Here is a 24,897-nt window from a genome sequence, read left to right on the forward strand (position 1 = left end):
TGGGCCCCCGGTGGAGACCCCAGCCCTACCAGTTCCCGGCTGTGTCACCTCGGGCACGCTGAGCCTCGGTGTCCTCATCTGGAGAATGGGCACGTGCCTGTCTTAGCACCTCACAGCTCTGGAGCCTGGAAGTCCTGGAGTGAGGTGCCACAGGCTGGCTCCCTGTGAGGGAGAATGGTCCCCTCCGTGGCCTCTGAGGCCGCGTTCACAGGTACCAGGGGTTCGGGCTTCAGCCCCTTTTGGGGAGCTGCGATTCGACCCACGGCAAAGACGAAGACAGGCGGTGTCCCCCGTGGAGGCAGAGCGGAGGAGAGCGGCGGGGTCGGGAGCCCGGGGGGCGGACTCTGAGGTGCTCCTGCAGGGCGGGGACCGGGGAGGACATCTCAGGCAGAATCTGCCCCAGGCCTCTTGCCCGGCTTCTGGCAGTCCTTGGCGTTCATGGACTCGGAGACACGTGACCCGGTCTCGTCTCCATCTTCCTTTGGCCCCCTCCCCCTGTACCACCCTCTCCTCATTGTGGGGACACTTGTCACTGGGTGTAGGACCGCTCCAGGATGAGCTCCGCTTGAGGTTTAATTTCGTCTTCAAAGGCGCCTTTCCCAAATAAGGTCACATTCATTCTGAGGTTCCAGGTGGACCCACTTTGGGGGACAGCGTTCACCTCACCGCATCCAGGGGCTGTGGGGACCCGAGGGGGGCACCAGCCTTCACCGGAGGTGGGCAGAGGGTTCCGGAAGTCTCCCCAGACAGGCGTGCCTGAGGCGAATCCCTCTAGGAGGGAGGATGTGCCCGATGAGAGGAGGACGGGGGAGGCCAAGGGTGTCCCGGGAACAGCAAGCTGCAGGGCGAGTGGAGGGACAGCGGGGTCAAGGGGTGCAGAGTGGGCGGGGCCTGTCCAAGCTGCGCGGCTGTCCGTCACGCCCTATCGAGCCCCGCGTCCCCGTATGTGTCCGCTCCTTCCTTCTGCGAACCCTGCCCGCTCCTGGGAGTCAGTCAGTGTGTGCCGTGGTTCCGAGTCCTTTTGAATAAGTCACTTGCCTGGACGAGGGCTCTCGGAGGAGTGGTGACATACGGCCAGGCCGAGGGCTCAAATTAGAACTGCAGAGCATCCTGGGCCAAGCAGGATGGATGGTCGGTCGCAGCGAGCGCTGGGCAGGAGAGGGGTGCCGCAGACTGGCCCCAGGGCGGGACCCGCCAAGGCCAAGGACAGCCTGCCGGCTTTGAGTATGCCGGCTGCCGGCCCGCTGTGAGGGGAGGCGGCCGTGGGCACCTCTGGAGGCCAGAGCCGGGGCGGGGGTCTGGCTCCCGGGATGCAGCCCCACGCTGTGTCGTACTAAACTGGGGTGCACGGGGTGAAGGTCTTTCCGTGACCCCCCACCCCACCCCGGCCAGTCCCCTGAGGCACACCGACCCTGCCACATCTGAGCTCCGTGACCTGAGGCAGATAACCTCCCTCTGTGTGTCTCCGCGTTCCTCATCTGCAAAATGGGGACGGGATGGCTCCCAGGGACCAGGGCTGTTGGGAGGCTTACACGACACAATGTCTGGAAGGCTCGTGGCGCAGGCCCAGGACAGAGTGACACACGGTGCTCCTACCCCGGCCTGTGGATTCTGGGGGGCCAGGACTTGGCCTCAAAGCCACACCTGCCAGGGGAGGCCGAGGCCAGCTGGGCGAAGGGATGGGGCTTTGGCGACATGCCTCTGTGGACGTCTCTACCTCAGCTGCTCTGGGCACCAATTGTCCCCCCAGCGAGGACACCACAGGAACCAAGAGAATGCCCCCCGACCCATCTGGGGACACTGCACCTTACTGGCCGTCCTCTCCCAGGGAGAAAGGGCCGTGGCCCCTAGGGGGGCAGGGTCACGGGTTCAAGGCTGTGGTTCTCGTGAGATGTTCCTTCTTACTTCCCACGACCTCTTTGGGTTCTTACATCCCAGCCCATTTCTGGTCCCCACGACCTGGGGACACCCGGGCAGGGCCTCCTGTCATATGCGGGGGAGCTCCAGGGCCATGGCGGTCCCGGCAGAACAGCCCGATGGGGGTCACGGCTCTGTGGGAGAAAGGGGTCCTACTAGGGCCCGGGGGGATCCGGAGCGTGACACGGCATCACTCAGGGCGGCCAGGTCTGTTTGTCTCCAGCCAACGGCCTCAGCCTGGCCGTCACCCGAGTCGTGGAGGAGGGACAGGACAGTCATTTGTCAGGCCCTCCTCAGCATCAGGCAGGGTGCCAGGCCCTTTGAACACATTAGCATAGTTTATGATCCTTGCCTCTCGGGGATGTGCGGCCGTTATCCGCCGGCGTTGCAGACAAGGAGGTGACGCTAGCCCAAGGGGGGGGGACGTCACACGGTGTGGGGGGGTTCACACTCACGCTGAGCCAGCTCCAAGGTCGTGCGCCTTCCCCTTCCATTCTGGGGCCTCGTTCTGGTGCTGGGCCCGGGGGCGCAGCGGGTGGTGAGGGGAAGGGGCCCGGCCCCAAAGTCATAACGCGTGAGCTCATGCCTGCTGCAGGGAAAGTGTGCGTAATCAGATGCTGGCAGCTTAGCCCGGGGAAATCCTGGAAGGCTTTCTGGAGGAGGTGGCATCTAGGCTGACCCGGTAAGGAGGACCCCCGAGGGGTGGACAGGTGTGCCTGGGGTCCTGAGTCCCTAGGTTGAACAAGCTTCTCAGGACACGAGTACCCACAGCGGCATCTCACCTAGGCGGCCTCCCACCGTGTTTCTCACGTGCATGTCTCATGAGCGCTCCCAAACCGCCACCCTAACCCCGAGCGGCGCGCTCACCACGGACACATCGAACTCGTGTCCTCTCCAGCCCTGGAAGCCTGCGTCATCATCCCTGTGTCATCGATGAGGAAACCGAGGCGCCCAGAGATTAAGCCGACTGCACAGCTCATGTGCCGCAGAGCCGGGATTCAGACAAGGCCCTCCAGACTCCCGGACACAGTCGTCCCTCGCGAAGTCCTCCAGGCTCTGCGGAGGGGCCTGGGGAGGGGGGCGGGGGTGCCGCACCAGGAGGAGGGGTCTGGCCAGTGGCGGGAGCCAGGCTCTGTGCCCTGCAGAAGACGGTGTTGGGGGAAATGCCTCATGCTAGCAGCAAATTTGACACGGACTCGCTTGGCCCACTTGGGCGTGAGAACCTTCCGGGAGCTCCCGGGGCCTGTGGGGAATCCCGCCAGCTTAGAGAATGACGGAGGCTCCTCTAGTCCATAGAGGAGAGGGGGTGAGGCTCCCGGGGTGGGTGGCAGGAGTGAATGAGGCTGGGCCGCCGGCCTGCCCTTGGCGTCTACAGGATGGCACTGGGACGGACCAAGGCCTGGCCCTTGGAGAGCCCGCACCTGCCACGTGGCTTTCTGAGCCCAGCAGATTTCCTCCCCCTCCCCCGGGGGGTCAGAGAGACACAGGATTCCTCTCCCTGGTAGATAAATGCAGAATCAGTTCCTTAACTGGAACAGATTTCTTTGTAGAGGAGGCCTCTTGGGCAAAGGTGCCCAGAGCTGAGCCCCGCTGCCCTCCCGGGGGGCCGGGAAGTGGGGTGTGGACCAGCCGCCACCTGCTGCTTGAAGGGAAGGCCGGCATTGTGGGTCCGCAGGGAGACCCTCCTCTTTGGTTCAGGGGTGCTGACCCCTCCCTTTGGTTCACACGAAGTGACACGGGGCTGCCCTGCACGTGGCTCCTTCTACCGAGCGCGCCACGCTGGAGCCCCGTCCGCGCCCTCTGCGGCTCGCCAGGCCTCTCGAGTCCAGCCGTGTGGTGTTCCCGAGGGCGGCTGGGCTGCAGGCTGTGTATGCGGCCTGTTGCTGGGCGAGCTGGTTAATTTCCGGTCCTGGGCTGTTACCGCGTCACAGGACAGAACTTGGGGCATCCATCACCCCGTACACACAAGGACGTCGATAGACTAGCTCCCCAGGAGTGGGAAGGCCAGGCCAAGGGGTCGGCGGGCTGTGGTTTTGTTACTCGTCGTGCATTAGCTTCACCGAGGGTGTGTCCCTTATGCCGCCACCGGCCGCGTGTCCCGGGTCCTGGAAACAGGCTCCTTTGTGAGCCAGCTCTGCCTACCCCGGACTGGCATCCTTCCAGATGCAGGTGGAGACTGACCCCAGGGCCCATCGTGGCTTGTCTGGTGGGAGGTCTCCATCCTCAAGATGTGACCCCAGGGTCATCCCTGCTGTTGGCTGTGATCTCTCCCGTAGGACAGATGAGGACACCGGGGCTCAGGGCCCGAGACTCAAGGCCCGCAGGCCTCACACCAAGGCCAGCCAGCAAGCTGCCATCTCACAGACGTGCCCTGGCCAGGCCGCCCCGGGAGCCTCCGGGAGGGACTCTGCCAGCACCGATTTGCATGGGAGGGAGGTCATCCCGATGTCCCTCACCCTGTCTCACTGCTGGCTGCAAATCGGCCTCCTTGTCCAGCGTGGGATGTTTGCGTGACTGACGAGCCTGTGCTGAGAGTCACGACCTCTCGGTAGGGCCAGATCACGGACCTCATTCCGTTAAAATTTTTTTAAATGTTTATTTTTGAGGGAGAGAGAGACACACAGAGAGACAGAGCACAAGCAGGGGAGGGGCAGAGAGAGGGAGACACAGAATCCGAAGCAGGCTCCAGGCTCCGAGCTGTCGGCACAGAGCCCGATGCGGGGCCTGAACTCACGGACGGCGAGATCATGACCTGAGCTGAAGTTGGTGCTCAACCGACTGAGCCCCCCAGGAGCCCCATCCTCATTCCATTTAAGTCGGCTGTGCCCTGTCCCTCTGGACCCAGGGGGGCGTCCCCTGAGAACAGGTGTAGCCACAGAGCTCTTTTCCTTGCAGAGGACAAACTGGTCAAGTTGCCAAATCCCTGTGACTGTTCGGGTGGTTTTTCCTTTCGGTAATGGAATAGAAGTGATCCCCCCCCACCCCCCAGTGACTTTGGTAATCAGCCCCTTCCCCTGGGAGAACACGTTACAGGTTTTAAAGTCTGTTGGTACCTGCTGCCTGTCGCGCCTTCACCTTCCAGTCCAAGGATGGCGCGGGGACTTTTCCCGCGCTTTTTTAGACGAGTGAACAGATTCCAGGGAACGGAGGGTTCGCCCAAGCAGCGGGCGTGACCACCCTCAGGGCTGGTGAGTCCGCAGCCGGGAGGCTTCTCCTGCTGGGGCCTCTCTGAGAATCTTGTCCCTTTTGGAACGGGATATAAGCTGTGTGACTGGACCGGCCCCCACAAGGGCACACCCAGGAGGGTGCCTTGGCACACAGCTCAGGACAGGAGCGTCCCTTGGCGTGTGTGGGTGTATGTCCCAGCCTCTCCTGAGGTTGTACGCGAAGATCCCTGCATAGCCTTCCACCCTTTCTGCGTGTGAACACGCGTTCCTAGACCGTGAAACACGCCTTCGTGGTGCTCTCTGGAGCATCCTGGAGGCCTGTGTGCAGGCGGAATGCCATCATCTGATGGGATCAGGGGACAGCGGTGCCTGTGGCTGCTGGGACCCTGGCGGCTTCCTCTCTGTGGACCCTCACGCCTGCCGTATGGAGCAAAAAAGACTGTTCGTTGGATGAATACTTGAAGTCACCACAAAACATCTTACCCTCTGCCTTCTTTCCCGACCTCCCTTTTCTCTAACACTTGAGGTCTCGTTTGTTCTCTGTGTTCCCACATCGAAGGGCTAGCTGTATGCTGTTGGAGCCATTGTTTTATCTCTTGGTTCCTCAGTTTGTTCATCTGTGTAATGGGCACAGTTGGCACATGCCAAGAGGCCCTGACCTCCTTCCTGGCCTCAGCATCTCTCCCGCCAGGAGGCAGTGCGTCGTGGTGCAGAGAGCCAGGAGTGGCATTCTGCAGGTGCTCCCGGTCTGGAGCCTTCCTCTCTCTGGGCTTCAGCCCTCGGTGGGCTTCTAAACCCACGTGTTCTGGTGTTCTGCGATGATAAAATGTTGTACACGTTCCCGCGTCAACTTTTGCACCTGTGAAAGTGGACAGGTGGTGTGGGAACGGGGAGAGCCACACCAGGAGTCATTCCTGGCTTTTTGGAGCCAGTTAGCCACCGATTCATTCACTGGGAAGTTATTTATCAGACTGTCACTATGTGCTGGCACTTGGCTAGGCTCGGGAGAAGGTGCTGATAGAGGTGGCCTTGGTTCCTGCCCTCCTGGAGCCCACAGCCTCTGGGGAAGGTTTCAGGGGGGAGGTGGCTTTAAGAATGAGCAGAAGGGAGGCAGAGCAGAGGGGCGGGAGGAAGGCAGAGGTGCAGGAACCAGCATGTACCAAGGCCCTGGGGTGACTGAAATTCACGGTGGTGTGTGCCTGAGGGTGGTGTGTGTTTGTTGTTGGTTAACAGCTGCATGAGGATGGAGAGAACGGGGCCCTCTTGCGTGCTAGAAGGAAATTCAGCTTCTGATGGGGGTGAGCGGATAAGGACCCGGGGATCCGCCAGTGTGGTTTCTGAAACGTCGACGTTAAAAATGCGGATTCTGAGTCAGCAGGTCTGGGGTGGGGCCTCACCCAGGTTCTGCGTTTCCAGGGGCTCGTGCGAAGTGTGCATGGCTGGTCCCAGGCCCCACTGTGAGCAGCGAGAACCTCGACTCACCGTGCCATGGGCCGGCCCTGTCCCGACTGGCCTGGGGGACATCAGTGGGCAGGGGCGCCTTCTGGGGCCTCGCAGGCCTGACCCTCACGGGCCACCTCTGCATTTTCCCTTTTTCTGATGGGAAGTTCATTTCTGAGTTGGCAGCTGGTGCTGAATTCTTGCTGCTGTGTGTGTGTGTGTGTGTGTGTGTGCGATTGACTCCTGAATTGTGCTGCGTATTTGTTATTTTTTGGGGATTACCCTTGAGCCCTTGGAAGGCACACAGATATAAGGCTGCTTCAAAATCCTTTCCCACTGGCTCCTTGAAAGGCTTGGGACCTCCAACCGGAGGTGATCTGCGTGCTTCTAGTCCTGAGATGTCCATGGGAGGTGAGAGGGCTGAGCGCTGCGGGTTCTGGGCGCGGGGAGGGTTCTGCGAAACCCACGCGGGCCGGGCGGCAGTTCAGGAGGCTCCCCACTCCGCGGGCCGCGCTCGGGAAGGGCTCGTGTCTGTGCTCATCACTGCACTGCCCATGGGGCCCGGCTGCGTGCCGACCGTGGGAAGAGGCCTAGCGTTCTGCGGGTCCCTCCGGGGCGTCCTGTCGCCCTGCTGTTGTGACTCACACCCCAGGAAACAGAAATAGCTGACCTAGAAACGTGCCAGTGGCCACTCAGGGAGAGAGGGCCTCGCCCCCGGGCCTCTGTGCTCTGATTTCAGGCATAGGCTCGCGTGGGTGGGCATCGCCCCCTCCCCCGGCAGCCTTGTGGGGTCGTACCCGAATCCGCTCCATTTCACAGAGGAGGAGACAGAGGCTCAGAGGGCCGGGGTCGTCCCGATGCCGCCACACCCTCCTCGTTTGGTTTTATTCCATCCGAGAAGCGTGCCAGCCGTGCGGGGGCACCTGATGAAAGACGATGTGAACAGCGCGGCCAGCACATTTGCAGCTGGCGGTGTTTGTTTCGGTGCTGCGGGCCTCCGTGCGCCCTGGGCGCCGAGACCTCCCCGAGCCAGCCTTGGCCACAGGGGCGGACCCCTGATGCCACTTCGGGGTCCTCGGCTGGTGGCTCCAACCGCAGGGCTGTTTCCACAAGCCCCTCTCGGGAGCTTTTAAAAAGTGGATTTTATAGGCTCCCTGGGGAACAGAAGGGCATGTCGGGCGTCCTGGGGGCAGAGACTCACCATCTGGGTCTTGAATTGGCTTGTGGCCTGGGCAGGAGGCAGGCTGCTCGGGGCCCGGGTGGGGGCTCCACTGCCCACTTGAGGGTCTCTGCACGGACTGAGTGTGGACGTCATGGTTTCAGAGCCCTCGGCTGCCTCTCAGTGGAGGAGCAGGCTGGTGAGGCCACTGCTCCCGTCCCTGGAATAGTGCCCGGGGCCAGTGGGAGCTGGCCCAGGGCCCTGGCTGGGGATCTCTGGGGACCAGGCCTATCCCTGCTGGACCCGCCTTCCCTTCTCTGAATCTGTTTCTCCATTTCTAAGGGCAGGCATTGGAAGCTGTCCCAGGTTCCCATGGGTTCCGGCATTAAGTCTGCTGCCTCCTTCCAGCCCCCATCTTGGCCTGGCTTCCTGTCTCCCTGATTTGGGAGACAGCGTTCGCCATCTTGGTGGAACTGGGGGTCGGGCAGATACTCTCTTTCCAGCACCTCGAGGGGCTGGAGGGGGATTGAAACTTGGGGACGTCAGAGGGGTGGGCACCTGCCTCAGGCCCAGCTCCGCTGTTCACGGGGTCCAATGTGTAGCGAAAACACGCCCCTCGTTGAAACTTCTTTAAGAATTTCAAGACAGTGACAGCACAGCATGAAACCGAGCACAGGTCTCTCTGAATGGGGGGGCCCTGGGGGGCTGCTTGGGTCGCACGACATCCCACTGGCCCTGGCTGCCCAGTTGGGGCCACCTCGTGGGCACCGTCACTGGGACGGGGGTGGGCTCACCCCACCGGGGGTCCCGAGCTTGTCCCTTGAGGGTTGGGTGGCTGTCGCTGGGGGCCTCCAGAACGGGCCATGTTCTGCACCCTTGGGTGGCGTTTCCTGGGTCAGGAGAGGGTGGCCCAGGCAGTGGGCTCGGGAGGGAACCCTAGGCAGCAGGGACTTATGGGCGGTGACAGTGGCCCGAAGGACAGATTCGGTGTCCTCTCCGGATCTGCTTCTGGGAAGGAGTATTTATTCAATTACTCTCTGACTTGTTCCTTCATTCGCTCAACACATACTGTGAGCTTTCGTTCTGTGCTCAGTCCTGGGAGTTCAGGGCGGAGCCAAGTGGACCACGTCCCTTCCGTGGTGGAACCTACAGCCAGCAGCATCGAGGACAGGCAGGTCTGGGAAGCCCAGAGAGCTTGGCTTCTCTCACCGGGGTCACGGCTGGCTAGACCTGGGTGACGGTGTATCTGGGGAGTCAGGGGGAAGCCCGCCTACCTCCAGGGTCGGGGGGGGGGCCAGGAGTGAAAAGAGGAGACACAGGGTGACCTAGGACCTGCGGGGTCTGTCCTTCCTTGGGCAGGGGTGGCTCTCAATCCTCGTCAGGGCATTTCTGACTGTCCGGAAGGAGTCGTGCGGGCGGGGGGCTCCGGCAACCTCGGGGCGGGAGGAGACCGTTGGCGAAGGCTGGGACGCAGAAGCCCCAGGGCCCTTCCAGATTCGTCTCCCGCCCAGATCAAAGCACGCCAGAGCTGTACTAACATACCAGCCACTGGAAAGTGGTTCCTGGCATATTTCATTTCCAAAGCTGTTAGCTGGGACCCCCAGAAGGGCGTGCCATACTTTTCAGTTCTTTGAAACGACTTTCAAAAAGTAACGAAAACGTGGGGCCCTTGTTCAAGCACGTGTGAGAATCGGGGGACAATATCAGCAGAGCTGACGGTGGAGACCCAACCTCAGCTCAGAGGTTCAGAACCTGCTGGGGTGCTGGGTGCTGTATGCTTTCCCGCAACGTTTAAGCTCTCTCTGTTTTCTTTCTTTTCCTTTTTGATTAAATATTTTAATGTTTGTTTATTTTTGAGAGAGAGAGAGAGAGAGAGAGCACGAACAGGGGAGGGGCAGAGAGAGAGGGAGACACAGAATCGGAAGCAGGTTCCAAGCTCTGAGCTGTCAGCACAGAGCCCGACGCGGGGCTCGAACTCGTGAACCATGAGATCATGACCCGAGCTGAAGTCGGATGCTTAACCAACTGAGCCACCTGGGTCTCCCTTTTTTTTTCCTTTTTTAAAAGTTTATTTGTTTATTTTGAGAGAGAGAGAGAATCCCAAGCACTGTCAGTGCAGAGCCTGATGTGGGGCTCGAACCACAAACCCGTGAGATCATGACCTGAGCAGAAATCAAGAGTAGGACACCCAGTCGACCGAGCCACCCGGGCACCCCTAGGCTCTCTCTGTTTCGGCTCCTTCGCCTGCAGGTGGGGATAATGACAGGAGCTGCATGTGGGTCCCGGGTGTAAAGAGGGTCGATGTGCACGAGCCGAGTCAACCCCCTGCCCAGGGGACAAGCGGATGCCAGCGAGCGTGGGCCAGAGCGTGGCTGCTGGCTTCGGCACCCTCACCCCCACGGAGGGAGCTGGGTGTCTCTTCCTCGCTGTAGGGCGGGGAACTGAGGTTCCCCGGGGCTCGGAGGGGCTGACCCCAAAGCAGAGGCCGCCTTCCGCTGCCCGCCGCAGAGAGAGGGGTGCCTGCCGGGCTCCCCCAGGGCTGACCCCTCTTGGGTGGCTCCTTGTCTGAGCGCCGGGCAAGGATGGCCCCCGGCCCTGGCCTCCGGAGCCCAAACCTCCCGTGGGTTAAGTGGTGCCAGCAGAAAGATTCTGTCCGTCGCACGAAGGGTAGACGGTGTGTGCTCTTGATGGCAGAGGGGGGCCAGAGCAGGGGAGGAGACCCTCACCCAGGGCCCTCGCCTCCCCTGGCTTCATTGCCTTAGTCGTGTTAGACAGCAGGTGCCGTGCCCAGTGCTGGGACATAAAACGAGACACAGTCCCCTCCCCCGAAGGGCTCATCGTCCAATGTTCGAAAGAGACCCCGTGAGCCGTGCTGGAGGGGAGAGCGCAGGGTCTGGGAGGGTGTGGGGGCACTGAACCAGAGGAGGGGTCTGGGAGGCACCCAAGGTGTCAGGAGTGGGGGCGGGAAGAGGGTCCCAGCATGAGGAACAGCCCGTGCAGAGGCCCGGTGGGGCTGGCGCTCAGAACGAAGGGGGTGGGTGTGAGTGGAGAGACCCATCCAGGAGGGGTCCGAACGCCGTGCTGGGGGGTGAGCTCCCCACCCTCCGAGGTGTGTGGGCAGAGCTCAGCTAGCTGGGGCTTGATGAGGATGTTGGCTTAAGGATTTCACCCTGGATGGGCTGGATGAAGCAGACTTTGAGGTCCCTTCCAGCTGTCACGCTCTGGCTCCTCGAAATCCCCTCCGGGGGCAGCGAGGCTATAAAATATAAATCAATAGGTTAAAAATACGCTTGTCTCCTGCTTGTCCAGGCCCTGTCACTCTGCCCGCCTCCCCGGGTCTTCAGAGGATTCCCGCTTGTCTCCGGCAGCCCCAGCGCCAGGCAGGGGAAGGTGGCTTTGTTCCTGAGCGAGAGGCGGGGCCGTCGCGCCCCCGCTGCCGAGGCCTCCGGTCTGCGTTTGATCATTGCTGCCTCCAGAATGCGCGCCGTCCCGTCTCGGCTGGCACCCCCTCCTCGTGTCTTCCCTGCTTTCATCGCCGGGCAGGGCAAGCTCAGCCAGACGGTGTCTGGGGCAGCCACGTCCCCAACACAGAGGAGGCCGTGCGGGGCGGGAAGGAACCAAACCCGGAGTCGGCCAGTGTGGTGACCCCAGATTAACCGGGCTAACGGCTCTGCTGGGAGCCGGTGGGGGGGGGTGTCCCCAGGGTCCCCCCCCCGGTTCCCATGGCAACCGGGAGCAGCTAATCGAGACTGGCGGCGAGCGAAATGAAAGGTGATGTGTGGGAAAATGCACTGGCCAGCGAAGTCTCTGGGGACAAGGCGCTTTTCCCGCCAGGCAGGCCAATCCTCACTTCCTTTCTGTGGTGGTCCATCCGTCCGTGCGTCTGGAGGAACTTTCGGGTGCTTCTGAGCACGTTTATTTTTGTTATTACCTAACAGTTCCCTTTTCTGCACAGGGCTGAGGGGACACGGTCTCGTTGGGGGGGGGGTCCCACGTGCGTGATGATAGTTGAGGGGCCGCGAAGCAGCGTGTGCCCCGTCGATGATGTGCGGGCCGCCTGCCGCCTCGGCCGCCCTCGTGCGCCTTCCCCATTCCTCCGCTGGTTCCGGCATCCTCCAGCGCTGGCAGGAGAGGGGCAGAGGCCCCAGCTTCCGGGGCCTGCCCGTGTGTTGGGGCGGCCCCAGCAGGTGTTCTCGAAGGCCCTGGTGGGGATGAGGCCCCATCTCCCGAAGCCTTGCCAAACGCGTCCTCTGCCCGGCACTCTGGGACACTAGCTCGGCTGACCCTCTGACCATGGTTTGAGATTGTCTGGGGCCGAGTTTGAAGTTTCCCGCTGAGGGGCGCCTGGGTGGCTCAGTTGGTTAGGCATCTAACTTCGGCTCAGGTCACGATCTCCCGGTTCGTGGGTTGGGGCCCCGCGTTGGGCTCTGTGCCTGCTTCGGATTCCGTGTCTCCCTCTCTCTCTCTGCCCCTCCTCCGCTCACACCCCATCTCTCTCTCTCCATCTCAAAAATCAACGAACATTAAAACAACTTTTAAGAATTTTTCCTGCTGAGTGCCAGCTACCTGGTGGCCCTGGCAGGATGGGGATGGTCCCAAAGTCACTCTGAGGACGGAGGGAGGTTGGGAGGTTTCAGGGCGGACACCGGCCTTGTGTGCAGGCTGGCTGGGGCCTCCCGGGGAAGCCGACAGAAAGACCCGTCCCCTGATGTGTACTGGGTCAGGGAACGTCCCCACATCCCTCCTTCAGAGCCTCGAAACTGCCTGATTTCTGCCTTTGTCTCTCTGTTGCCACCACAGGTGATCTTGATTCTGACGAAGTATTACCACGCCGACATGGGGAAGGTTCTGGAAAGTTCTCTGTGGCGGTAAGTCAAGCCGAGGGCGGGCCTCTCTCCTTGTGCACCCGCACGACTCCCGAGACTGAGGGCTGAGATCCAGACGCCCAGCTGGAGCAGCCCTGTGAGTTGGCGGCCTCGCAACTTTTCTTTGGCTACAAAACACACGTAGGACACGGTGGAAAGCGACGGCGGGTTTCGTCAGTGGGCACAAACGGCACCGGAGAAAAGACGGCCCTTTAGAAAGCTCCTTCGCTCTCTTTTCTTTCTGTTTTTCCTCTCCCCCTCCCCCTCCCCCTGCCTTTTTTTTCCTCCCCCGAGGAAGAGGGTCTGCATTTTGAATTCAGGTCAGTGCACACGTTCCCTCCGCTCACGCCCTGAACTTCAGACGAGGCTCCTGGAGTCCACCAAGTATGCCGATTATCCTCATTGTTCAGACGTTTTTCTTTCTTCCTGGCTCAGCCGAAGAGCTTGGTAAATAAATAACCCACTGGCGACGGGGGATATCTCTTTCTATGTGAGATGTGAATTCAGTCCAAGAACATTAAGCAGCCCCTTTGATGTTTTAAATGAGGTGGGAGAGAAGGAGGTTTTGGAGAAATCATTTCGGTTACTATCATCTTCAATATTTACACCTGCTCACCCAGGGAGGGGGAAGGGAGGCTCCCGGGCGGCTGGGGCTGTCGTCTCAAAAGCTGTCCTCGGGCCACGATTGTGTTTCCTCCACACGCTGCTCGCCACTCCCACGTTCCCTGGGTGTGTTGGACCGTTTTGTTTTTCAAGGTGTGTTTCTCAAGTACCAATTAATTCATTTTTTCTATTTGAAATCCATAAAAAAAACACCTCTGCCCGCTCATCAGGACTCCTGTATGTGTGCAGCCCCCCTGAGTTGATTTATTTTTGGCTTTTGGCTTTGCTTCTGGGGCAGAGGCTTGATGATTCATTCTGTTGGTTCTTGCTGGGGGATTTCCGTGATGCTCTGGGAAGGTGTTGAAATAGTACCTCCAGCTGGGTCCTTTCCTTCTTGTATAAGGAATGGGGGCGTCTTGGGGCAGCCGGGTTGGTCACCGGCGGTGCTGATGGGACCAAGCCTGGGGAGCAAGCCTCCTACTGCCCTGCGTTTTTCTTACCCCCCCTCCCAGCCAGAGAGCCTTTTCCTAGCCGGCTCCTCCCGGCCGTGGATTCGCGGGTTCGCCCTGCAGACCCCCCCCCCCCCAGCCCGCCCCCCAGTCCTTCTGTCGGCCTCAGGGAGAGGGGTCAGCATCCTACAAAGAGGACAGCTGTTTTCCTGCCACGCTCCCCCTCGTCATTTCATCTTGTGCCTTGAAGCAGCTCACCCCCGAGGAGAGGTCCGAGGCTTGCTTTCAAAAGTCCCGCTCAGTGTGGCGGGGAGGCAGCTCAGCATTTGGGATGAGAGCGGACCATGGCGTGACCGCTCAAGCTCCCGCTACCTCTCACTGCGGCCCTCTGAGGGTTTCAGGGCGAGACCCTGGGACGGGCTGGCCCATGGAGGGCGTTGTCTCTTGCTAGGTGGATGGTCCAAGGAGGTCCCCCCGGGGCTGCAGAGTGAACAGGGGCACTTGGCTCTTCTCTTGGCCTTGAATTCTGGGCAGCATCCCAGAGTAGCCGCCTCGCTGGCCCCAAATGCTGCACACCAGCCGCGTCCTGATGGGCGGGCGGGCTCTCCCTGCACCGGCTGTACTCGCTGACCATCCGGAATGCCCGGTTTCCCTCGCTCCCTCCAGCGTCTCCGTGGGCTGCGCTCGGAAACGGGAGGTCATAAATGTTGCTGGAACAGTCCTTCCCGCTGCCATCTGTGCCCACAGGACAGAGCTGTGGGGTATACATAGGGCTTGCTGCCCACCCTTATGGGGGATGTGGTGGGGACGGGTGCATTTGGGCCACCCCGTGGCACGGAGGCCGGGAATTTTTGCTGAAGGGCTCCAGACTCCCGATTCTTCAGACGTGGCTACAGCAGCCGAGAGGGAGGCCAACCACCCACCTCAGGGCTGCTCCAGCGGGGGGCTCTGTCCGCTCTGTCTCCGCCTGGGAGAGCATGAGGGCCCGGCGAGGTGACACGAAAGGTCCCCAGAACGGTACACGGTCTCGATTTAGTTTTTCTCCGAAGCAGATCAACAGACCAATTCTCCATGTTCTTTCTCATCACTGTCTCTGCGCAGGCATTTCCTCTCCTTTATTAAAAATACACGCAAAGGCGTTAGTCATGTCAGGAAGGATCACCCCAGCCCCACCCGTTACTTCCGGCGTGGAGCCATTACATCCTCTGTGTAGCTTTCTCTCGCGGACGTATTTATATAGTCAGACGTGGAAGAAAGTTCTGCGTTCTCCTTTCTTCACGCATCTGTTTCCAGTTTCTCGAGGTTGGACCGCGTCCGCATCAGCGCTTCCTGTGGCCGCGGACTAGCCCTTGGTGGGTTCGTTCTGACACGGGGCCACGCTGCTGTGCTGCCGTAAAAAAAAATGTAGGCGTGTGGTTGTCCTTCGCCTTCTGTCCTCTGGGCAGAAGCCCGGGGGGTAACGACCGAGCCGAAGAGTGAGCGGATGGCCGGCCGGCCCACTGCAGGCCCCCGAGCGGGCGGCACTCTGGCCCGCACCGTCTAGGCCCCAGCGGCCGCTCCCGTTTGGTTCCCGGGGAGCATGAGCAGCGTCTGTGTTCGACTGCCAATCACGTTTTCCTCTTGCGAGCATTTTCAGCCCATGTCCCCTCTATCTTGGCACTTGCGTGAGTGTCTTTAGAAGTGGAAAGGTTGCCGCTGGTCTTGCGTGGGGATGCCACCCCGCCTCCGTCTGCTGGTCAAGGCCCACGTGGATGGGGGCTGACAGAGCCCGTGCCTGGATCACGCGGATTAGAGAGTCACTCGGTGGACACGCCCTGAGCCTCCCCAGGGTTCTCCTGTGCGGTCCCCGTGAATCCATTTTTTTTTTTTAATTTTTTTTTTTCAACGTTTATTTTTATTTTTGGGACAGAGAGAGACAGAGCATGAACGGGGGAGGGGCAGAGAGAGGGAGACACAGAATCGGAAACAGGCTCCAGGCTCTGAGCCATCAGCCCAGAGCCCGACGCGGGGCTCGAACTCACAGACCGCGAGATCGTGACCTGGCTGAAGTCGGACGCTTAACCGACTGTGCCACCCAGGCGCCCCCCCGTGAATCCATTTTTAAGGACAGGTATGGTATTTACATTCTGGAAATGGCTCTCTGAAATGTAAGCCGAGTGCATTTTTAATTGTCCTGCATTTCAGGGGCCCCATGTCACCCTGTCCGGTCTTCAGGGTGGGGCCGTGCTCTCCACTCTGGGGAAGGGGCACCGGGAGGGAGCGAGGCTGCCCCCCACCCTCCAGAGAGCCTGCAGTTGGCTTCAGAGCTGGTCCTGTGCGGGCACCTCCCATCTTGGGTTCCCAGGGCTGATGGCAACAGGAGGAACACACTCACCCAGACCAGCCTGCCTGATGCTTGCCCGATGTCCAGTCTGTGCGAATGTCCTGGGGCTGCTGGAACGAAGGACAAAAAGTAGGGACTTGAAAGCAACAGGAATTTGCTCTCTCATGGCCCTGGGGGCTAGAGTCTGAGATCAAGGTGTGGGTGGGGCCGGGCTCCCCCAGGACCCTTCACTCCTCTTCCAGCCCCTGGGGTGGGGGTGGGGGGACATGCCAGTCCCTGCCCCCAGCTTTGGCTTCAGACGGCCTCTTCTGTGTGTGTCCGCCCTGTGTGTGTGCCTTATGAGGACACTTATTGTTGGATTCAGGGTCCACCCAGGTGATCCGGGGGGATCTCATCTCTAGAGCTCTGACTTAATGACATCCACAACCACCCCTTTTCCAAATAAGGCCGTGCACAGACTCTGGAGGTAGGTCGTGGACACATCTGCTTGGCTGTGTCATTCAGCTCACTGCACGGTCCTCACCCCTGGGCTGCACTGCCCAGATCTGACTTCCTAAATGGCTCTTGCCCCTGTCGCCCCCTCTCCATCCTCACCTGTGTTCCCTTGCTGCCTCTTCATCCTTGGTGGGGTCCTGTAGCCCCTTCCCAGCTCCTCCCCCGCTGCCCCTCACCGCCCCTCCACGCCTCGCCCCTGCAAGGCCCCAGGGATTTGAGATGCACACACGTCCACGGTCTTGCCCCGCTCCCTTGTCCCCTGGTGGCTTCCCAAGACTGATACCTGTGCATCCCGCCCTCCTTGTCCAGGTGTAGGGGTGGGGGATCCAGTGGGCAGAGCCAGAGGCTGTAGGGGCAAGTATAGAAGAGCGTGGGCACGCACGGTCCCTCTGAGAGTTGATGTGCAACTTGTATCTACTCCACGGTGGGGCCATAGCGGTTGCGAGGTAAAGATAAAGAGCGTTTGGAATTAATATGGACGTGATCTGTAAATGCTCCTGTGCCCCCACACCCTGCCTGCAGGAGGATGTCACCTGGTTCTTCCCCTGGTTCAGGGCTGTCCCTCCAGGTTCCCAGGGGCAACCCTTTGGGGGTTCCCAGGACACTGCATTATCCATTGGAAAATTGAGACCACTCCCAGGCAAAGGGACGAACGGGCACCCCTGATACAGATTGGAGGCAAAGTCCCCGGCTGGTGCTGCCCGGCCCCTGCGGCCTGGAGCTGGGGACCCTCAACTGTCTGCTTGATGGGCCCCGTTCCCCGCAGGAAGCCTTTGAGACACTGTTCTCCTAGGTGCCCGTCCGCCCACGACTGTATTTCTGTTGAAGTTCAATGTGACCTGCGCCTTGTACATAAAAACGTAAGATCCTTCACACCCTTCGAGAACCAGTTTTTGCCCCTTGAGGGCAATTTTGTCCCTGGTTGAAAATCCACATCCTGAAGAAGAGCCTCAGGGGGGAGGGGGTCTTGTTAAAATTCAGATTCTGATTCCTGGGTCGGGGGTGGGGCCCGGGGCTCCGCATTGTTAACAAGCCCCTAGCGATGCTCGAATGCTGGCCCACTGAACACACTTGGAGTAGCAGGGCCCTGGCTCATTCCGGGGTCACCTGGGGGCCTCCGCATCGCCCGATGTCTGTGCCCGACCTGGGCCCGCATTTGGCCTGGTCTGGGCTACGGCAGGCACGGCTCCGGTGTCCAGCCTGGGCTGGGTCTTGGGAGGCCCATTTGGTGTCACCACCGCTGAATCCCAAACGGCCGGTGAGGCTCGGCTGCCTCACAAACACCATCAGGAAGGTAACTCCAAGCCATCGAGGTTTGAGCCACATGCAAATAGTAGAAAATGGGTCCTCGGTGGGAGGAGGTATGTAAGGGTCACTTGGAAATCTCTTAAAAACTACTGCTGCTCGGGCCATGCCTTGGAAGATGCAGACTCAGTGTGGAGACCCCCCCGCCCCAGGAGCCCCCCCCCAGGTGAGAGCAGACCCAAGAGGGGTCTTTCCGGCATTGCCTTTCTGGCTTCAACGGTCTCAGGTCTCCTGGTCTGCATTTCTAACAGGTGGCCACATGCTGCCATCGGGGCTGGTCCAGAGACCACACTTGGAGGAGCCAGGGGTTCGGCTGCTTAGGAGTGAGGCTTAGCTTCCTGCTGTGGCTTCCCCAGGGACCTGGATAAAAGCCACGGTGCCGGGTCCTACCCCACTCCCCAGCCCAGCCCCTCTTGCCGCTCAGTGTCCAGCCAGCCTGCTGCCTGAGCCTCCACCATGCCCAGCTTGGTCCCTGTAAGGGGGCTGTGTCTGTTGGGGCCGCCTGCCTGGAATGCGCTCGGCATTGACCCTCAGGTACTGGCCCCTGTGGACACTTAGTCTCAGTATAAACCTCTTTTCTTCAAAGAGGACACCCCTCCTCTCAGTGTAAGTAGCCCCTAGGCATTCTTTATTGTATCTCTCCTTGAGTGTGGGAGTTCTTGGGTATGGTTTATCCCCCGTCGCCCCACGCAGAACATGTACTTATTGGGGATGGAGACCAGTCAGGTCCACCTTGGTGATCACTGGATGCCCAGAACCCATCACAGATCTGCCACAGGCTGGACATTGGATGGATGGATGGATGGACACATGATGGACGGATGGATGGATGGACACATGATGGACGGATGGATGGATGGACACATGATGGATGGATGGATGGATGGACAATGATGGATGGATGGATGGACACATGATGGGTGGATGGATGGATGGATGGACACATGGATGGATGGATGGGTGGACGGACAATGATGGATGGATGGATGGACACATGATGGATGGATGGATGGACACATGGATGGATGGATGGGTGGACGGACAATGATGGATGGATGGATGGACACATGATGGGTGGATGGATGGATGGATGGACACATGGATGGATGGATGGGTGGACGGACAATGATGGATGGATGGATGGACACATGGATGGATGGGTGGACACATGATGGGTGGATGGATGGATAGATGGACACATGATGGATGGATAGATGGACAATGATGGATGGATGGATGGACACATGGATGGATGGATGGACACATGGATGGATGGATGGACACATGGATGGATGGATGGATGGACACATGGATGGATGGATGGACACATGATGGGTGGATGGATGGATAGATGGACACATGATGGATGGATGGATGGACACATGATGGGTGGATGGATGGATGGATGGATGGACACATGGATGGATGGATGGACACATGGATGGATGGATGGACACATGGATGGATGGATGGATGGACACATGGATGGATGGATGGGTGGATGGACAATGATGGATGGATGGATGGATGGACACATGGATGGATGGGTGGACACATGATGGGTGGATGGATGGATAGATGGACACATGATGGATGGATGGATGGACACATGATGGGTGGATGGATGGATGGATGGATGGACACATGGATGGATGGATGGATGGACACATGACGGATGGACGGGTGGATGGATGGATGGCGACATTGTTCTTAGGAGATGCTCACATGACCTAGAGAACCCTTTACACCTATGAGGCCGTCCTAGGGGATGGGGTGGGGGCCAGGAACACAGAGTTGGCTCTGATGCTGTCAAGTGGAGCGCGAGGGGACTGGGGGCATCCCCATGCTGGGGAGAAAGTGGACCTTGGCCCACCTTTCCCCACCCCACCTCTCTCTGCTGGGACTGCCTGCATCCTCACACTGAGCATGGCAGCCTCAGTCCCGTAGCCCACTTGGCGTTGTGCCTGTGCCATCACTGAGCCGGTATGAGAGCCACACCAGCCTTACCTTTCCCCTGGCACATATGACCTTGGGCAGGACCTTCCACAGGGGAAACCTCGGGAATACTGGGGGTGGGCGTGGATCTCAGGTCTTCTCCCAGATTGCCTTGCTGGCATCCCCTCCCTTTTGTGGGGTGATTCTCTTCCTCCTATCTTGAATTTAATCATGAAATCTTTAATGTATACATGAATTGTAGAATGTACTGGGTACCGTGTGTCAGAGACAGTCTAATCTAGTGCTCACCAAATAATCCAAGCGTTTCCTTCCTTCCCCAGCCTCCCTTGTAGTTATTTTGGGGTCATCTGATTAAGTTTGGGGGCCAGTGGCTGGTGAGCCACTGAAACTTAGGGCTTTAGCTGTTATCATAACAGAGCCTAAGCTAGCCCAAGACCAATTCCCTGGCTGTAATAGATGTTAATTTTTTCCTGTCTGGGATTTCTCCTCTTCAAGAAATGTCCTATTACAGGGGCGCCTGGGTGGTTCCGTCGGTTAATTGTCCAACTTCGGCTCGGGTCATGATCTCTCAGTTCGTGAGTTCGAGCCCCATGTCGGGCTCTGTGCTGATGGCTCAGAGCCTGGAGCCTGCTTCCGATTCTGTGTCTCCCTCTCTCTCTCTGCCCCTCCCCTGCTCTCTCTCTCTCTCTCTCTCTCTCATAAATGAATAAACATTTAAAAAATTTTTAAAAACTGGGTAGAAGTGGCATCATTTCACCTTCTGTAATTTGATTTGTGCTCCCACCTCGGTTTTGGTGATTTCTGCACGTGGCACGTATCATCTGGTTGACTTATGTGTCCCCTGTCGTGGGAGCACGAGGAGTTTTATCCCCCGCATTTTGTGATTCCCACCAGGGCTGCAGCGAGCGCCCACACGTGAGTCTCCAGCTTCCTTCTTCTCTCCCTGTTGCCAGCCTGTCTGTGGAGTGACGCCCGCGTCTCTGAGTTGGCAGACTTCATACGTCTGTACTCGAGCAGATGTGAGAGCGTAGCCCCCCTCTTGTTTAATTTCGCAGTTCTGTGATTCCTCGTGAGGTCGAACATACTGTCCTTTGTTTGTTGACTAGTCATGTTTCCTCCCCTGGGATTTACCTGCTTGTGTCTTCTATCTCGTTCTTTTGGGTTGCTCGACTTTTTCTTAAACCCTGCCTCTCCACTGCCAATAGCCCAGGTCCTCTCGAGGACCCTCGATTTTAAGATGCGCGTCCTCTGAGTGCGTCTTCGGCTCCCGCCTTGTGCTGTTCGTTCTTTCCCAACAGCTTCTAAGAGTGTTTCCTCTTAATAATGTTTTTCTTTGCCATGTTATTTTGTGTGCCAGTCTTAAAAGGGTACTTCTGTGGGATGGGGTATTAGTCAGCTATGGTGACAATCATGCTGTGGAATGAGTCACCCCAAACTCGGTGATGTGTACCGTGCACTTATGCTCACACCCCTGGGTTGACTGGTCTGGCTTCCTTGGACGGGGCGTGGCCGGGGAGCCCTACTTCAGGCTGCAGGCTGGAGAGCGTGGCCTGGGCCACCTGCATTTGTTCTGGAACCTACGCTGAGGGGGCAGAGGCCATCGGGCCGGGTTCTTCCCAGGCACCACCCTGCGGCTCAAGAACCAAGCCAACCCCACAAGCACACTTAAAGCTTCTGCTTCCGCCACGTTTGCTCGAGTTCCGTTGAGCAAAGCAACTCGCGGGGTCCAACCCGACACCAACAGGGGACGGGAGAGGAGCGAAGTCAGGGTTTGCTGGTTGACAGTTGGAAGCGTCACACAGGTCGTACGTGTTTCCAGAAAATACATGTTTTGCGGTCACAGAAGTCTGGTGAGCATTCCGAGGTTGAAAATCACCCGCGTTTCTTTGCAGTAGGACTTTGGGAGTCCCTGCCATGCCGACCCACATCACACATCTCCCGGGAAAGCTTGCGTGGCATTTCTCTATCTCCTCTGAGCCCGTAATCTTTCGTTTTGATTTTATGTAAATGTTATCTCATTTTAAATTAAAATTAAGTTAGTTTTCATTTTATTTTCCTTCTACGTTTTAATATTTACATATTCTCTTATTTTTGTTCTGCTGAGCATTTCTCGGGATGGGTTTTCCTTGGAACAAACCTTGGGAAACTCTGCTTTATAGAGTTTGTATTCTGGTAGAGCTGGTGTTTGAGATTTTCAGATCACTTCTGTTTACCCGTCCTGTTACTGTGTTATTTACACCATTCTATTTAAAATCAGATTTGACTCCGTGGCCCTCTGGCGTCTCCCTCTCCATTTTTTTTTTTTTTTTCAGCGTTTATTTATTTTTGGGACAGAGAGAGACAGAGCCTGAACGGGGGAGGGGCAGAGAGAGAGGGAGACACAGAATCCGAAACAGGCTCCAGGCTTATCAGCCCAGAGCCTGACGCGGGGCTCGAACTCACGGACCGCGAGATCGTGACCTGGCTGAAGTCGGACGCTTAACCGACTGCGCCACCCAGGCGCCCCTCCCTCTCCATTTTTAATGCACAGACTTTTCACGTTCTGTGTTGTGAATGCAGGGCCTCAGGAGTTGGAGCAGTGAACCCCAGCCACCCAAGGACCTCTTGACATGCACTGGTACAAAGCATCATCAAGGTCCTTCCCTGCAGAGGTGGATAATGGCCAGGCCTGGGGACGTCCACGTGGCTCCACTGTCCCAGGGTCGGGTGGACAGAGACTGTGTGCAGTGCACTTCCTGAGCTGACGGCGGCCCCCTGGGGCCCTGAGTGTCAGGGCCAACAAAGACCAGCTGCGCTGACAGGTCCCTCTAGGTGGGTGGTGCCGAGGGCTTATAGCCACGGTCTGCAGTGGGAAAATTATAAAGAGAGGAAGTGCTTTGCCCCTTGGAGGCCTGGAAAGAGTGGGGATTTTAGAGAGACCGTCTTAGACATCGATGGGCTTTACCTGTAGGCTAATCGCGGGCCAGAGCTCTGGGTGGTCTGTGTCCCTGCAGAGATCATGCTCTGATTTCGGGGGCCGAGACGTCCCTGCCTCGCATCCTCTCCTGTGTAATCCAAGCAGAAGATTGTGGCCGTGCCAACGTCCCAGGCTGTTCTGATGAGGACGGCAGCTAATCCCTGTGGACGCTTGGCACGTAGTGGGTGCCAGGCCTGCTTTCTTCCTCCCCGGGGGACTTTCCGTCCCTCCCTGGCTGGCCTCTCTCCATGTGTGCTCCAGCATCACCGTGGAGGTCTGAGTTTGATTTAATCAAGACCCAGAGCAGATAGGGATCAAGACAGGCGCTGACTTGATTTGAATCAACAGTTTGATGAGGTCAGCTCTTAGGCCTTGAGGTGCCTCTAAAATACTCTGGAATAAGATCTGGGTGGCTGAAAGGTCAAGCACTTTTGAGGCAATCCCTCAGTGTCCCCAGCCCCCAAGCCTCTTCTCCCTCCCTCTGCCCTCACTCAGGTCCTGGCTCCCCTGTCCCACACACCCTGAGGACACCTCCCAGCTGGTGGTGACTGTCTTCTCTGCCTGTGGCACATCCCTCCTCCTTCCCTGGCCTGCCTTAGGCTCTTCCCTTGCTTTCTCCCTCTCTCCCCACCATCTGTCACTCACCCATCCATCCCCTTCTTTTTGTCTATCCTCCATCCATTAATCTATCCATCCCTGCATATCCACTCCCTCCCCCCAAACTCCCAACACCTATCCATCCATCCATCCATCCATCCATCCATCCATCCATCTTTCCATCCCCCATGTATCTATCTCTTGTCTACCCACCAACCCCCCAACACCCACCCATCCATCCATCCTTCCATCTACCCATCTATCCATCCATCCATCCACCCATCTATCACCCACCAATTCCTCTCTCCATCCATCCATCCATCCACCATCCATTCATCCATCCATCCATCTTTCCATCCCCCCATGTATCTATCTCTTGTCTACCCACCAACCCCCCAACACCCACCCATCTATCCATCCTTCCATCTACCCATCTATCCATCCACCCATCTATCACCCACCAATTCCTCTCTCCATCCATCCACCATCCATCCATCCATCCATCTATCCATCCACCCATCTATCCATCCATCCACCCATCTATCTATCCATCCATCCATCCTTCCTTCCATCCATCCATGCATCCATCCATTCATCCATCCATCCATCTATCCATCCACCCATCTATCACCCACCAACCCCTCTCTCCATCCATCTATCCATCTATCCATCCATCCACCCATCTGTCTATCCATCCATCCACCATCCATCCATCCATCCACCATCCACCCATCTATCCATCCATCCACCCATCTGTCTATCCATCCATCTATCCATCCACCCTTCCATCCATCGCCCATCCATCACCCATCCATCCATCCATCCACCATCCACCCATCCATCTATCCATCCATCCACCCATCTATCTATCCATCCATCCATCCATCCTTCCTTCCATCCATCCACCCATCCACCCATCCATCCATCCACCCATCCATCCACCATTCACCCACCATCCATCTATCCATCTATCCATCCACCCATCTGTCTATCCATCCATCCATCCACCCTTCCATCCATCACCCATCCATCACCCATCCATCCACCATCCATCCATCCATCCATCCATCCATCCACCCTGTACCCCCCATGTATCCATCCCATGTCTACTAATCCCCTGTCCGCACATCCAACCATCCAGGCTCTGGGTTTGAGTAAGGCATGGTCAATGACCCCCAAGTCTCACAGTGGAGTGAAGGAACCAGACAGGCAAACACCTGGGGTCATGGTGTGTAATCTGCACTGTGATGAAGCTGAGAACCGGGGAAGCGTGAGACGCCCACACTCAGTTGAGCGGAGGGAGTTGGTGGTCAAGGAGGACTTTCTGGAGAAGGATCCCGTCCTCGGGCACCACCATGGTGTCCCTTTTCTCCCAGGACGGCTCTCCCTGCAAGGTGCCTCCCGTGTTGGCGAGGCCACTGAATTCTCACGTATGGTCCTCCTCCCCGTCCCCCTGAGTGCTGTCACTCCTGCACAACGCCTACCAGCAGTCCCTCTGCAACCAGAGGCTGCGTTGGGGAAACACAGAGGTGGCTTTGGCAGGCGACAGGAACATTCTGGTCTTTTCCAGACTAGTCTGGCTTCCTGGGTGGGGCCTGCCCTGGCCTCAGGGCATCCCTGGCCTCCCATCCCGGCTCACCCACACAGCTCTTGTTCCCCTGCTTT

At 58.5% G+C, this 24,897-nt stretch overlaps 1 protein-coding gene across 1 annotated transcript in view; it reads left to right on the plus strand.

Annotated features, from left to right (window-relative positions):
• SORCS2 (sortilin related VPS10 domain containing receptor 2) overlaps positions 1 to 24,897 on the plus strand; it is a 463,121-nt gene that overhangs the window by 173,359 nt on the left and 264,865 nt on the right. The window contains 1 exon segment of the mRNA XM_045474649.1: positions 12,484 to 12,551. Within this exon segment, the coding sequence (XP_045330605.1) occupies positions 12,484 to 12,551 (68 nt within the window).

This window comes from Leopardus geoffroyi, chromosome B1, assembly GCF_018350155.1.
Source record: "Leopardus geoffroyi isolate Oge1 chromosome B1, O.geoffroyi_Oge1_pat1.0, whole genome shotgun sequence".
Classification (NCBI taxonomy): Eukaryota; Metazoa; Chordata; class Mammalia; order Carnivora; family Felidae; genus Leopardus; species Leopardus geoffroyi.